This window comes from Hippoglossus stenolepis, chromosome 20, assembly GCF_022539355.2.
Source record: "Hippoglossus stenolepis isolate QCI-W04-F060 chromosome 20, HSTE1.2, whole genome shotgun sequence".
Classification (NCBI taxonomy): Eukaryota; Metazoa; Chordata; class Actinopteri; order Pleuronectiformes; family Pleuronectidae; genus Hippoglossus; species Hippoglossus stenolepis.
This window is the reverse complement of record NC_061502.1, coordinates 10,285,919-10,298,653: the sequence shown is the minus strand read 5'-3', so window position 1 is coordinate 10,298,653 and position 12,735 is coordinate 10,285,919. Positions and strand designations below refer to the sequence as shown.

Genomic DNA, 12,735 nt, shown 5'->3' with positions numbered 1-12,735 from the left:
AGGGTATGTCATATCAAGGGTTAGGGGTTAGATCATAGTTATTAGATCATCAATATAACACAAACACACAGTATTTGCATGGTGAGGATCACACAGAGGTTACACAGAAACAGTCATGCCTTCCATCTCTACAGAGTTAGCTAGTAATGATCTTAATGAGTTGTATTTGCCCTGACACTTAGTTATACAGTCTGCGGCCTCATTAACACTAATTCACCAATTGGTGTGTACAGTATGTGTACATAATTAGGAGGAATGCAATGAGGGGGTGGGGGAATCGGGCGCCAATTTTAAAGGAATAATCGCTCCATTAACTGGCTCGGCTGCACCGTGGGTCACGACGCACCGTGGAGGAGAATGATCACAAGCAAGACGCCAGAAGACTGCAAAGATACAAACAAGAGGAGCAGGAGTAACCCAGCACAGTCAAAGCGGCGCATCAAAATCAAAGCTTTTGAGGCTACTTAGTCCCGAACGTTCCCAGTCAACTGCTACAGTGCATTTAGAGTGCGTATTTGTATAATAGGGCCCTTTCTGCTGCTACTCTACTCCACGGTGCTCCTGTGGGTAAAGTGTAGACTGCTAATGATCGCGGTACATGGGTGAAATTTGTACAAGTGCACGATTTGTACAGAAAGAGGGAAGAGAAGTCATTCAGTCTGTACTCATTATTCTCGTCATTTTGACGACAGGGAGCTGACTTGCTGGTCCGGCGACTCGCACCGGCGGCTCGGATCCTTGTTGTGGCCGTGACTCTGCAAAGAATCAGCTTTGACCGCAGGAAAGGTAAATTGTCACAGCATGTAAGCAAATTGCTGTTTTATTAAGTGGTCTCTCTGCTACTATGAAAAATGCTTTTATCTTTGGGACTAATACAGTGTCTATCTGCTGAGGGCTGTGGTACACTTTGTGATTTATTATGCCGGAAAACTGTGTCGAGTGCTGTCAGGTAGAATCAAAACACAAACATGTATCCTTAATAAATTCTTTCCAGTTCACAGACTCCATCTAAGTGTGGGAATTGCAAGTAAAGCACCTAACAACGATTTGTGGTCTTTTATTATAAAGCAAAATGTCGTAATGAGATATTCAGGGAACTAAGCAGTTTTGAGGAGTGTGTCGTCTCGCTCTGTGTGTCTATGGCACAACTGTGTACTATTCAAAAGCATGTGTGTGTGTGTCCATGTGTGTTTGAGTAATCAATACTTGGTTGCAGGCAAAGATAAATGGTCGAGCGGAAAATCTCAATCTCTTTAGTCAGCACATTGCTGCACATTCACAGCTAAATGATGCTCAACACAATTATCTCACAGACTCTCACACACAAACACAATCAAGGGTAAATCTCACACATTTAAAAACAATGACAAGTACAGGTAAACAAACCGGAGCACTTTAAATAAACATGGGCGATACGTGCAGCATCGAACGAACACCACCAGCGTACAATTATGGTAAAGAGCGCCTCTAGTTCCCAAACAAGCAATTCAGCCCTGTATAATGAAAACTTTCAGTGCGAGCGAGTGGAAATTGGCTCATTATGCCTCTGGGAATAATGGAAAACCAAACCGCCATGTCACTGAGCCTGATGCTGCGCCGTCATGCCTCGGAGGTGTAATCGGATGGGAGAGTAACGGTTTAAGACCTTGAAAGTCAATGGTGGGAAACAGAATCTTCTGGAAGCAGAGGGATGCGTGTTGTAGACCTCTTTGCCTTTGGGTAACACAAGATAGTGAAACAGCATTTGAGTTGAAAGAGCAGTATATTAACAGAAAATAGATCCCTAGTTTAAAAAGGTTGAGAATGAATACGTAGTTTATGATGGCAGACCTGCATAACTGCAGCCCTTTCAGACTAATCAATTGTTTCCTCTGCTAAGGACGAAATGTTTCCATGTCCCTGATTGTTTGTTAATTGGTTTGTTTGTTCGTCAACAGGATTACGCAAAAACTAACTAACAGATTTCAGAATTGAGACAAAGGGGCGAATCTAGGAATTTTTTATCTTGTGAGATGATTTGACATTGAATAATTATCGGATGTTGATGAAATAAATCTGGCACATTTAGAGAAGTGATATATCTATGACTGTGTGAATTTGGTGCAGCTTGATTGAATGTGAGTTGGGCCTTGGCTGAGGTATGTGCTCTACTGGGCGGAATGCCATTCTTGTTTAAGAATGTAAACGATGAAAAATAATAGAGTGACCCTGTGGCTCATTTGTCAGTAGTTGGAGCAAACATACTAAAGGTGTCTGACTTAAATGGAAGAAGAGGGAAAGAGGTAAGGATGAAGCCTTATTCCAGTTTTTAACCTCAATCTGAGAGGTTGGGGATATATTATATTTTTTGGGGGGGGGGGGTTGTGTTTGTTTATTTGCCAGCCTGTTTTTGCAAAAAGTACTGATTTGCACCACACTCGGTGGAAGGATGAAGCATGGGCCAGGGAAGAATCCATCAAATTATAGTGTGTATCAGGTTTTAGGACCAAATCCAGGAATCTGCGTGATATGCTGTTCTATTTTTATATATTTATCTTTGTTGAGATCTATGAGTTGGTACAATTTGGTGCAGATTATCAGAGCACTTCCTTTTTTCCTTTTGTAAGAGCTTGACTGAGTTGTGGGGTTCTTTGGCCTTGGCAGAGGTATGCACTCCACTGAAAGCCTTTCTATGAGCAGCTAGGGCTTTATTATTTTGGCCATTACATGTATTGGTTATTACAACGCTCGACTCACAAATAAAAGCTGGTACATGGGGACATGGTTTGTTCCAACAATTTCCAAAAGGGCGAGAAACACAAGTAAAAAATAATAAGAATACCAAGAATATCTGTAATATCTATTATTGCCAATCAATGTCTATACTGTGATTATATGGTTATTTTATATCTACATTACAAATGCAATGTAATGTATATCATACATGTTATTGTATGAATGTGATTAGGCAATCATTTTACCTTTACATTTATCTAACATAAGAGCTTTGTTTTTCTGTGTGGGGTTTCTTTCACGGTCTAAAATACATGTATGTTAGTTCTGTGTGTTTCTGGTGTCACTACCCTCGGTCAAATACTGGCCTCAAAACCTGAAGCTTCCCCTGGGCTGTGTTGTGGTTACCCACTGCTGATAAATAGGTGCAGAAGGTCGGGTCGAAACCAGAGGGCACATTTCTCCACAGGGATCAATACATTTGACTAATGTGCTACACATGGTGCCTTTTAAACATCAGTATATTGTTTTCAGATTAGCGGAGATGCATTTCCGCAAGTGCAGTAAACAAATGAGACCTAGGTCAAGACAACATTTCCTGTTATCTCGCCAGTGTGCTGGAATCACCTGGATACTAGTCTATTCAGCAGGCCACTCTTTCTTTATTATGTTTTTATCTACATTTGTTAGTCAGCCAGAATACACGAAAACTACTGGACGGATAACCTAGAAACTTGGTGGAAAGATGAGATAAGGGTCAGGGAGGTGCAGATCCAGATCAAGGGGCAGATCCAGGATTTCTTTTTTCTTTCTTTAATCTTAAGAGATAGGGTGTTTTTTTTAGATTTTCACAGATTTGCCAGGGAATAATTCATTGATCTTGATGAGCTAAAATCAGGTACATTTAGTGAACTAATATCTATGTGTGTGAGACATTTGGAGCAGCTTGGTTGAATGTAATGGGTAAGTATGGTAAGAGTTTATGGAGAAAGGGTAAGAGCTTATGGAGTAATTTCCTTAAATTTCCTATATATTTTAAACGGGCTACATGTGGCATTTGTAAAATGACAGGTCATTTGTCCTTAGGTAATTAAAAGTACTGGATGATTAAGCTGCACCCTGGTATGTAAATTTCACATGTGCTTCACTAATGAAAAACTGGCTGTTTAGGGGCTCACTGTATACCACTTATTTATGATGATGCTATGAGGTCATTAATGGTTACTGGTTATGATCAGAATTCTTATGTATGAATGTATGTATATTAAGATTAGTAACTCCTCAACTGATGCGGTGATAAATCCAGCCAAAAAGTGATAATATTACATTATACTTCCGAGATCTATGGATGATGATGCTATGAGTGTTAATATATGTGACATTTATGAATACACATGTACAGTGTGTGTGTTTATCTAGACTTTTATTGTGTGTTATAAACATTTTATGTGAAAGCATTTACTACATGTGCTAAAAATGTAATTAATCTCATATATGTTATGTTTCACAGATCTCTTGCAGGCAGCTTCAGTTCCAGAAACATTTACATCTACTAAATAGTGAGGAAAGAGTCTGATGATTGAGGCTTTAAAAACACATCAACACCTCGAGTAAACCCTCCGAGGATTCTGTTCCTATTTGCAACTGAATGACTTCAGCGGTTTGAGTGTTTGGTTTGTTACTGCTTGGGTATGAAATTATGCGATAGTGACAAGAGAATTGAAAGAGCGTGAGAGTTATTGAGACACGCTGCTATTCAAGTGGAGAGCGGGAAACGCTCTGAGACAGTTTGACTGACACACACACACACACACACACACACACACACACACACACACACACACACACACACACACACACACACACACACACACACACACACACACACACACACACACACACACACACACACACACAAGCACCCAAACGTGTTACCATTCAGTTACACGCAAACACCACACACAAACAAGGCAACCTGCGCATGTTGTTCAAAGGTATAAAAAATGTTAAATGTTTGTGACATGTTTGTTTGTCCTGCAAACCTAATGTACAATCCAAGCACACACACACACACACACACACACACACACACACACACACACACACAAAATTCCTACATATCTGAAATTAAATATCACACGCTCCACAATGCGTGCCCTCAAAAGATAACAGAAAGCGAGAGGGCAAAATAAGGCACAAGAGAAATGTATAAAGCATGCACAGTCAAGATAGGATTGTGGAGGGAGAGGCCCCGAGATTCAACAAGGACGAGACAGGCCTATGGGGGGAAAAAGACTATAAACAGAGTGTAGAAGGAGGGCGGAATGATAGCAGAAAGAGCAACATAATGTGGACAGGAAGAAGTAGCAGGGAGACACTTAAAAACAGAACTGGCATGCCAACAAAGCAATTCTTCAAGCCCAACTGACAGAGAAAAAAAATGAGGAAAGGAGAGGGACATAGCGGAGGAGAGAGAGAGAGAGAGAGAGAGAGAGAGAAAGAAATTCAGGGTTGAAAGGTTTTCTTCCCTCTTGCGTCTATCGGTGTGAGAGTAAAAGTTGCCACTAACTCATCATTAAGAGCTGAGTGAAGGCAAGACCTGGAACACAACGATAACAAGCACTCACCGCAGTGGAGCACATTAAAGAGACGAAAAAACTCAAAGGAAATTTGAGATAAAAAAAGGGAAGAAATCAGCAAAAAAATATGAAGGTACAACTGCCAAATTGTGGAGCAGGGGAGAAAAGCTGTATATATTTTAAGTTAATGGACGTGGGCACTGATTGCTGCCATTAAGGTGCGATGTGTCAGAGTGTGTGGGGATGTGTGTAAAGTTGAGAACAAGTACAGCGCATGTTATTGTGCACAGTCCTGACCTTGAATGTCAACTGGGAAGCACTTATCCACTTCTTCTGCTGACCTCTTTCCCTCTTCTCTTCTTTTATTTCAACATTTTACCTCCCCTCCTTCCACCTGGGCTAAAATCCACGAGAGCCACAGTCCACTCAAGGAAAAGGTCAGAGCTATTTCTTCTCCTCCAATCACGCTCAGACACCGCTGCCGGCACTTTTCTGCCGGCACTTTTCTCCTTCCTCTTCGACTTACTCATAAATTCTCTTGGCGAGTTCTTGTCCGGTCTGCTTATTATTTTCATAATTTTGTAAGACGGAATATAAAAGTCTTTAAATAATATGTGAGGTGGATTGAAAAGTTAAAAGTTCAGTGTTGAGTTGAGTCGAGTTGATGCACACGCAGCATTTGAAATGAAAAACGTGTCCAGGTAAGCACATCTAACCCGAGGAGATGCGGCAGCAGTGTAACGTCTCTGTACCGTCCCTGCAGCCAGTGCCTGAAGAAGTTGAACCATGGATGATGAAACATTAAATGAGGCATCCACAACTTCATCACCATCTTCAGGTAACAGAAAGCTGTTTGGATTAAGTTGTTGTCAGAGGCTTTTTTCATTGTTGTGGTTGACGCTGGATGAAAATCCCTCAACAACATGAAATTGAGTACACTTAAACCGTGCGGGGGTTTATCCGAAGCCTCATCCATAGCTTACACATTATTTATAAGGAAAATATTATAGTTTGCACGAAGCAAGCAGTGACTACAAGAGTTTCTGCTATGTACATTTTGCAGCCGCCGCTGAGATGCTATTGTCGTCACTGCTTCAGGATTTGGGCAGAAGCACATTAGGCCCAGTTGCCTTGTAGCCTCCCTCGTGGTTAGGTTGTTAGGAGCTGAACTGTGCTTGAAGTTTACTTTGTGCTTGTTTGATTCTGCTCTAGAATTGATAGGGCACATATTTCAACACATTGAAAAGAAAGTCCAACGTATTGTGCGCACACAGTTCACCCGCCACACACAACATCAGACGCACACAGCCAGGACATCAGGGTTAAAGTGACAGGAACGATTCGGATTCATAATCCAACACAATCGATCAATAACTAAATAAATTGGATCGTCAGTTTGTGGGGGAAAAGCGACAGAGATAAGCAGGGACACACACACACAGGCTGTAGACAGGAGAGATGTTATTCCTGCAGGTTATCACACAATGCAGTGTTCTTTATAACTTCCTTTAACTTGACGTCCTGCTTATCCAGGAATTCATAAAGATGAATACACAAGGTTCTGATAAAGAGGAGTTCTACGCTTCAGTGATTAGAATTAAAACGCGCCACAAAGGCACGCCCCCACTGTCCAAGGGGAAACACTGCAACATATCAGAAGATATTATGTTCTTGTGGTCTGGTCTTAATTCATCTCTTTATATTTGTGTTGGGAATTTTTAGATTTGGTATTGTGAGAAGTATAGTAAACAATTTTTAACTAAACATTCATGTAAATTACTTGTTTCACATGCTAACCTGGTACAGAGTGTGGTTCTTGTTTTTGAGGCAGGGTTTGAGGCGGGAGTAGATCTGCAGGGAGTAGTAGTAGGCCGCCAGCTGGAGCGACAAGGCAGAGTGACACTGTTTCTCAAAGCACCTGTTTGCATCCAACACCTGCATGTGACAAATATAAGAAGACACTTACAAGAGATGCTGTCATGATGGCAATTTGAATATACACTGGCTGTAACAGGGAAGAAAATGTGAGGAATGTATTAATTGTTCCTGTTTTCCAACAAGTCTGAACGGTACAAAATCATTAACCCTGTGTTTAATAAATGTCGACATGCAGAACCCTCACAGTCTGTAACTTTTGTCAGTCATTTGAAGTTAATCAGATTAGAGCAAACAAGAAATGTCTATGTAACATCATTTACTTTCACCGGTGATACAGCAAGAATCAAGACTCATTAGGGATTTCACTAAACCTCCACATGAACACAATCTCCTGCTGTTTATAGTTGGTTTATTTTTGTCTTGCGCCTTTTACTTTTGCAGCCACCAGAGTATCAGACTTTTATTTTGACATCTGACAAGGAGTGGCGTCCAGGAGCTACACAATATGAGGTGGGCATGGATAAAGCATGTGTGTTGACTGAACTGAGAGAGACATGCTGCTAATCGGAATATGACACGTATTCTGTGACTAATAACATTTCAGTGACGTTTAAGTGCGACTGAAGAAACTACAGAATAATTTATTTCCTCTGTGTGTGTGTGTGTGTGTGTGTGTGTGTGTGTGTGTGTGTGTGTGTGTGTGTGTGTGTGTGTGTGTGTGTGTGTGTGTGTGTGTGTGTGTGTGTGTGTGTGTGTGTGTGTGTGTGTGTGTGTGTGTGTGTGTGTGTGTGTGTGTGTGTGTGTGTGTGTGTGTGTGTGTGTGTGTGTGTGTGTCCACCTACCTGAGGCAGGGCCAGTAAGTAGGACAGAGCCAGCATCATGTCCCTGGGAAATGCATCATTGGCCAGCTGCAGCAGCACTGGAAAGGGATTGCGGAGAGAGATGGAGAGACACAAAAAGAGAGAGAGGGGGGGAAGAAAAGACTTTTAACTAAAGCACTGAGGATTAACAGCCACCACCCCCTCTCCCTCCCCTCCTCTTTTGGATGACTCTCGTCCCATGTTTGCTGAATACAGACGACAAAGCTCGTCAGAATACACCTCTCTGCGGGCCAGACAAAAGAGACAGTTGAGGTAAAAATAGCGGGAGATGAGAAGAAAAGTCGGGGGGGGACAAAGTTAAGACTTTTCATCAACCCCCCTCCCTTTTTCAGCTCTGGGATTCTGTCCATCTTATCTCCGGGCTATTGTGTGCATGTCTGTGTTGACTGTGTTTGTATATGTTGTGTACAAGTACGGACTGGTGTGTGTTTTTGCGTCTGCATGCACATGTGTATGGTTTCTTGCACAGAGAAGCATTTATTATTCAAAGAGTAAGCACATGCCTACTTGTAATAAGTGCTCTCCAGATGAGTCCAAACTTCATCTAAGTGCACTTTAAAGTCGAGTCCCCTGAATGCCAAATTAGCTCGTGCATATCTATCGACAGCAAAGACGGGAAGCGGAGTTTGATTATAGGAATCACATACGATCCGTGTTTCACAGGTTTTCACTTGTCTGTTTAATTCAGTGATCTGGCCGAGGGCATCATGCTGGGAATAAGTAGTTTCTAACTGAAGGCTCCCTCGGAAACAAATCACTGCTGTGTCCCAGTTCCATAATGCATACGATGTGCAGAGAGTATTCTATGTAATTGTGCACATGTATGTAGTCGCTCTACACCTGTCTGTTTGGAATGCGCTGTGCTGCTTGGCCTGTGGTGACGCTGGGTGCAGCTTCTTTTCTGAAACTGTAAAAGTGACCTGCAGTGATTGAGCTTCGCTTTAGGACTCCTGGAGCTGAATCCCCGCCGCACAAAGAGCTGTTTACCTGTTAATTCAAATATTTGTTGTCCTGATTGACAACATAACACGTATCGCATGTTCAAACCACACCAAATTTGACACTGCACTTCCTTGGCCTGACAATACACAGGCCAAGTGTGAAACTGATAAGATGAACAGTTCTTGTGATATGTGAGCCACAAACAGACAGACAGACAGGAAGGGATTCTGGAATTACTAGATAGATTACTTAAGCATTTCAGTTTATTCTTAACCTTTGAAATAGTAGAAACAATTCACTAATCTAACTACTTCAATGTCAAATTTAAACTGTTTTTGTTCCAGAATTATAGATGAACTCATAACACTACAGACATTTTGATACACAAAAAAAAACTGTTCCACTGTCAAATAGGAATATCACGTGTTTTCCTTCAAATTTTATATATCATTGATCTTTAATAAACTAAACAATCAATTGATTAATCAAGAAGATAAATAGTAGATTAATCGTGACTGAAAATGGTTACTGCCTCTAATAGTTCCATCTCCATGACAATCAAGCAGACTCCATCTGCTGATGAAGCCATGTGACGTGGCTTCAAAGCTCGAAAATAAAAGTTATTTATTGAATTTAAAGCTGTGATTATTTTGTCCCACTATACATTTACCGACACGATAAACGACTTTGCAGCTAGCCAGCAATACATTAATGTACTCAGCCGTTTTGTACCGACAGCAAATTATGCAAAAATTGCGCCAGCGGACATGAATGAAATGGCAACATTTGAAATGCCACCGCCAATTAAAGCTCACGGAGAGAAAAAAGATGTTTTCCAAACATCCAAACATTTTCTCAAGCTGCGTTATCACCATCTGCAATTAGTTTTAATGCTCTGCAGCTGTGAGCAGCGCCGCCAATTATTTTTGTGCATTGCATTGTGGGACGACAGTGTTCACCGACAGCGCTAATTTACAAATCAAAAAGTTGTTCGATGTCACCTTCTTTTACCAAATGCGGACGCAGTATTCTCAATTCTTGTTTACAATCTGTGTACAGTGTTGAACTGGGACACAGCCCATGTTATTGTAATGCCTCTAAGGCTGATGGGATTTGGAGTTTGGGCACAGGGACAGATTTCTATCCCAAACTTGTGGCCTCAGGGCCCGACAATCACACATAAGGACACACACACACACACACACACACAATCTCACTCGTACTGATATGACTGAAGACGTGGACGAAACCCCAAACGCTGTAAACACACAGACTCCCATCTTTAATCACTCACTAACTCACTCAGTCGCTCTGAGAAAGCAGTGGGAGAGAGAAGAGAGGAGCCGCGGCAGACAGAATCACTTTGTAGTCCCAGACCCAAGGAGAACAAAAGCCTGTGTTGGTGATAAGAGCCTGAGATAAAATAGAACAGACAGAGAAAAGTAGAGCATGGACACTGGGAGAGAGACAGAGGCGGGGGCAAAGGCAGAGACGTGTACACTGCAGAACAAAATGCATACATTTTTCTGCACATGTGCACATGCAGGGCCGATACCTGATATTTATACTGTGGAGATTTAATGTGTAGATGTAGCGGGGGGGTGATGCACCAGTTTAAAGAAGTGTAACAGGTCTCTTAAGCAGAGTGCCCACACTCCGCCTTTTCTCAATTTTGTTTTCATCCCCTTCTCTCTTACCTCCCGGGTTTCAATGAGCTACACCTCAGAATGAGCTGATTACACGCCTCTCTAAAGCTACTGATACCATCAGGACAGGAATTACCAGAGGGGTAAACACACACACCCATGCACACACACACACACCCATGCACACAGACAAACACACAGAATAGATAACCCTGACTTTAAAGCATATAGTATTTCTGCTAGTGGGTGAGAGACGAGGAGGAAAACAGAGAGAGAGAAAGGAGTGGGTGCATGAGACCGTGTGTGTAAGTGTGTGTGTGTGTGTGTGTGTGTGTGTGTGTGTGTGTGTGTGTGTGTGTGTGTGTGTGTGTGTGTGTCAGCTAAATCTGGCACATTGTTAGCAGAACGGTGAGACAGTGACTTGTTACTACTTCACCTGTGCAGCCAGCGTAAAAAACAACTGATTACGGCCTGGTCAACCCGTGACCAATGGCAGCAGCTCCATGTTGTGCTTGTGTGTGCAAGAGTGTGTGTGTGTGTGTGTTTCCTTCCACCGAGTCCTTGTGTCTGCACTTTACTCTGCTCAATCCCATTGAGTTACTTTCCACTCGTGTCATCATTAATTACCTCCACCTTATCTGGGACAGGTGAAAAATCAATGTATTTATTTTAAAGGGCCATCTCCCAGTCGGTTTCTGAGGACGGACGGCGTGGCGGGCCTATAGAGGAGTCATTAATCGAAGGTTGTTATCGGACGCAATGCCGTCTGGACGGGCTTTTCCCTTTCTCAACACGTCGCACTCCGCGGCAGCTCCGAAGGGAAGGTGACTTTTAAGGCGAGAGATATTCTTCTGAAAGACGGTTGCGCGGAAACTGGGAAAGAGGGCTTGGGTCTGGTGAAACAAATGAGTGTGTGAACATGTTTATGTGTGTATGTGTGTGTGTATATCTATGCAGAAGCAGTCCATGGTCAAAGTGTGTAGGTTGCATTCTTCAGTGTCCACGTACACACACACGTTTGCTCTTTATTTTTGTAGTGCCATTGATTTTGGCCAGCTGCTGTGATCCATCACGCAACGTGGCCTTGATGTTTTGACTTGATGCTATCTCTCTGGTGCGGGGACGGTGACGGTGTCATTATTTACTGTTGCCGGGGGATACGTGGGGATACATTAATTAATCAGTATGAGGCTATTCCACAGAGTCCACCACATAGAGGGGCTCCCCGGCTGGACGGAGGAGAGGAGAGGAGAGGAGAGGAGAGGAGAGGAGAGGAGAGGAGAGATTCACTGAGACAAAGCCCTGAGAAAGCTCAAGTTAAATAACTCTCACTCACTCTTTCTCAAACACTTGGTCGGCAAATAAATGGAAGGGCTCAAATGTGCACAAAATATTAAAACTCCCTGTGAGAACTTTATTAAAATATCTTACTAATATTGGGTAGTTCCTCCTTTCTCTCTGAAAACAGCCTCAGCCGCAGGATTCTACTAGATGTGGGAAACTTTGTTTTGCTCCAAGTTGACATAACTGCATCACATCGTTTCTGCAGATTTGTCAACAGCACATTCATGCTGCCAATCTCCTGCTCTACCACATCCAGCAGGTGTTGTGTGAACTTCAGTGGCCAAACCAGTCACCAGATCGAAGCCAGACAGAACTCACTGTCATGTTCAAGAAACCAGTTGGAGATGTCCCAAAAAAATCTATTTGGTATTCTGCTCTTGTAGATAATCCGCCTCCAGAGTTTTTCCTACTCACCGCAGTTGTAAGGAGTGGTTATCTGAGTTACTACCAACCTGAACCCGTCTGGCCATTCCCCCCTGACCTCTCTCACCAACGACGGCTTTCCGATCACGGCACTACCGCTGAATGCTTTCTATTTTTTTCACTACTTTGGATAAACTCTAGAGACGTGTGTGAATATATCAGACATCTAAAACATCAGCGAGATCACATCCATATCCACATTTGTATTTTTGCTGTGAGCATTAACTGAAGCTCCTGACCTTTATCTGTGGCATTTGATGCACTGCACTGCGGCCACATATAGTAAATGCATGAATAAGAAGGCGTACAAGTGTTCCTAATAAAGTGCTC

At 42.4% G+C, this 12,735-nt stretch overlaps 1 protein-coding gene across 2 annotated transcripts in view; it reads right to left on the bottom strand.

Moving 5' to 3' along the window:
- nbas (NBAS subunit of NRZ tethering complex) overlaps positions 1 to 12,735 on the bottom strand; it is a 155,705-nt gene that overhangs the window by 67,384 nt on the left and 75,586 nt on the right. For both annotated transcript variants that reach the window (XM_035143684.2, XM_035143683.2), the window contains exons 40-41: positions 8,012 to 8,088; positions 7,089 to 7,226 (exon numbers count right to left, since the gene is read on the bottom strand). In XM_035143684.2, coding sequence (XP_034999575.1) covers positions 7,089 to 7,226; positions 8,012 to 8,088 — 215 coding nt within the window. The remainder of the gene's footprint in view (positions 1 to 7,088; positions 7,227 to 8,011; positions 8,089 to 12,735) is intronic.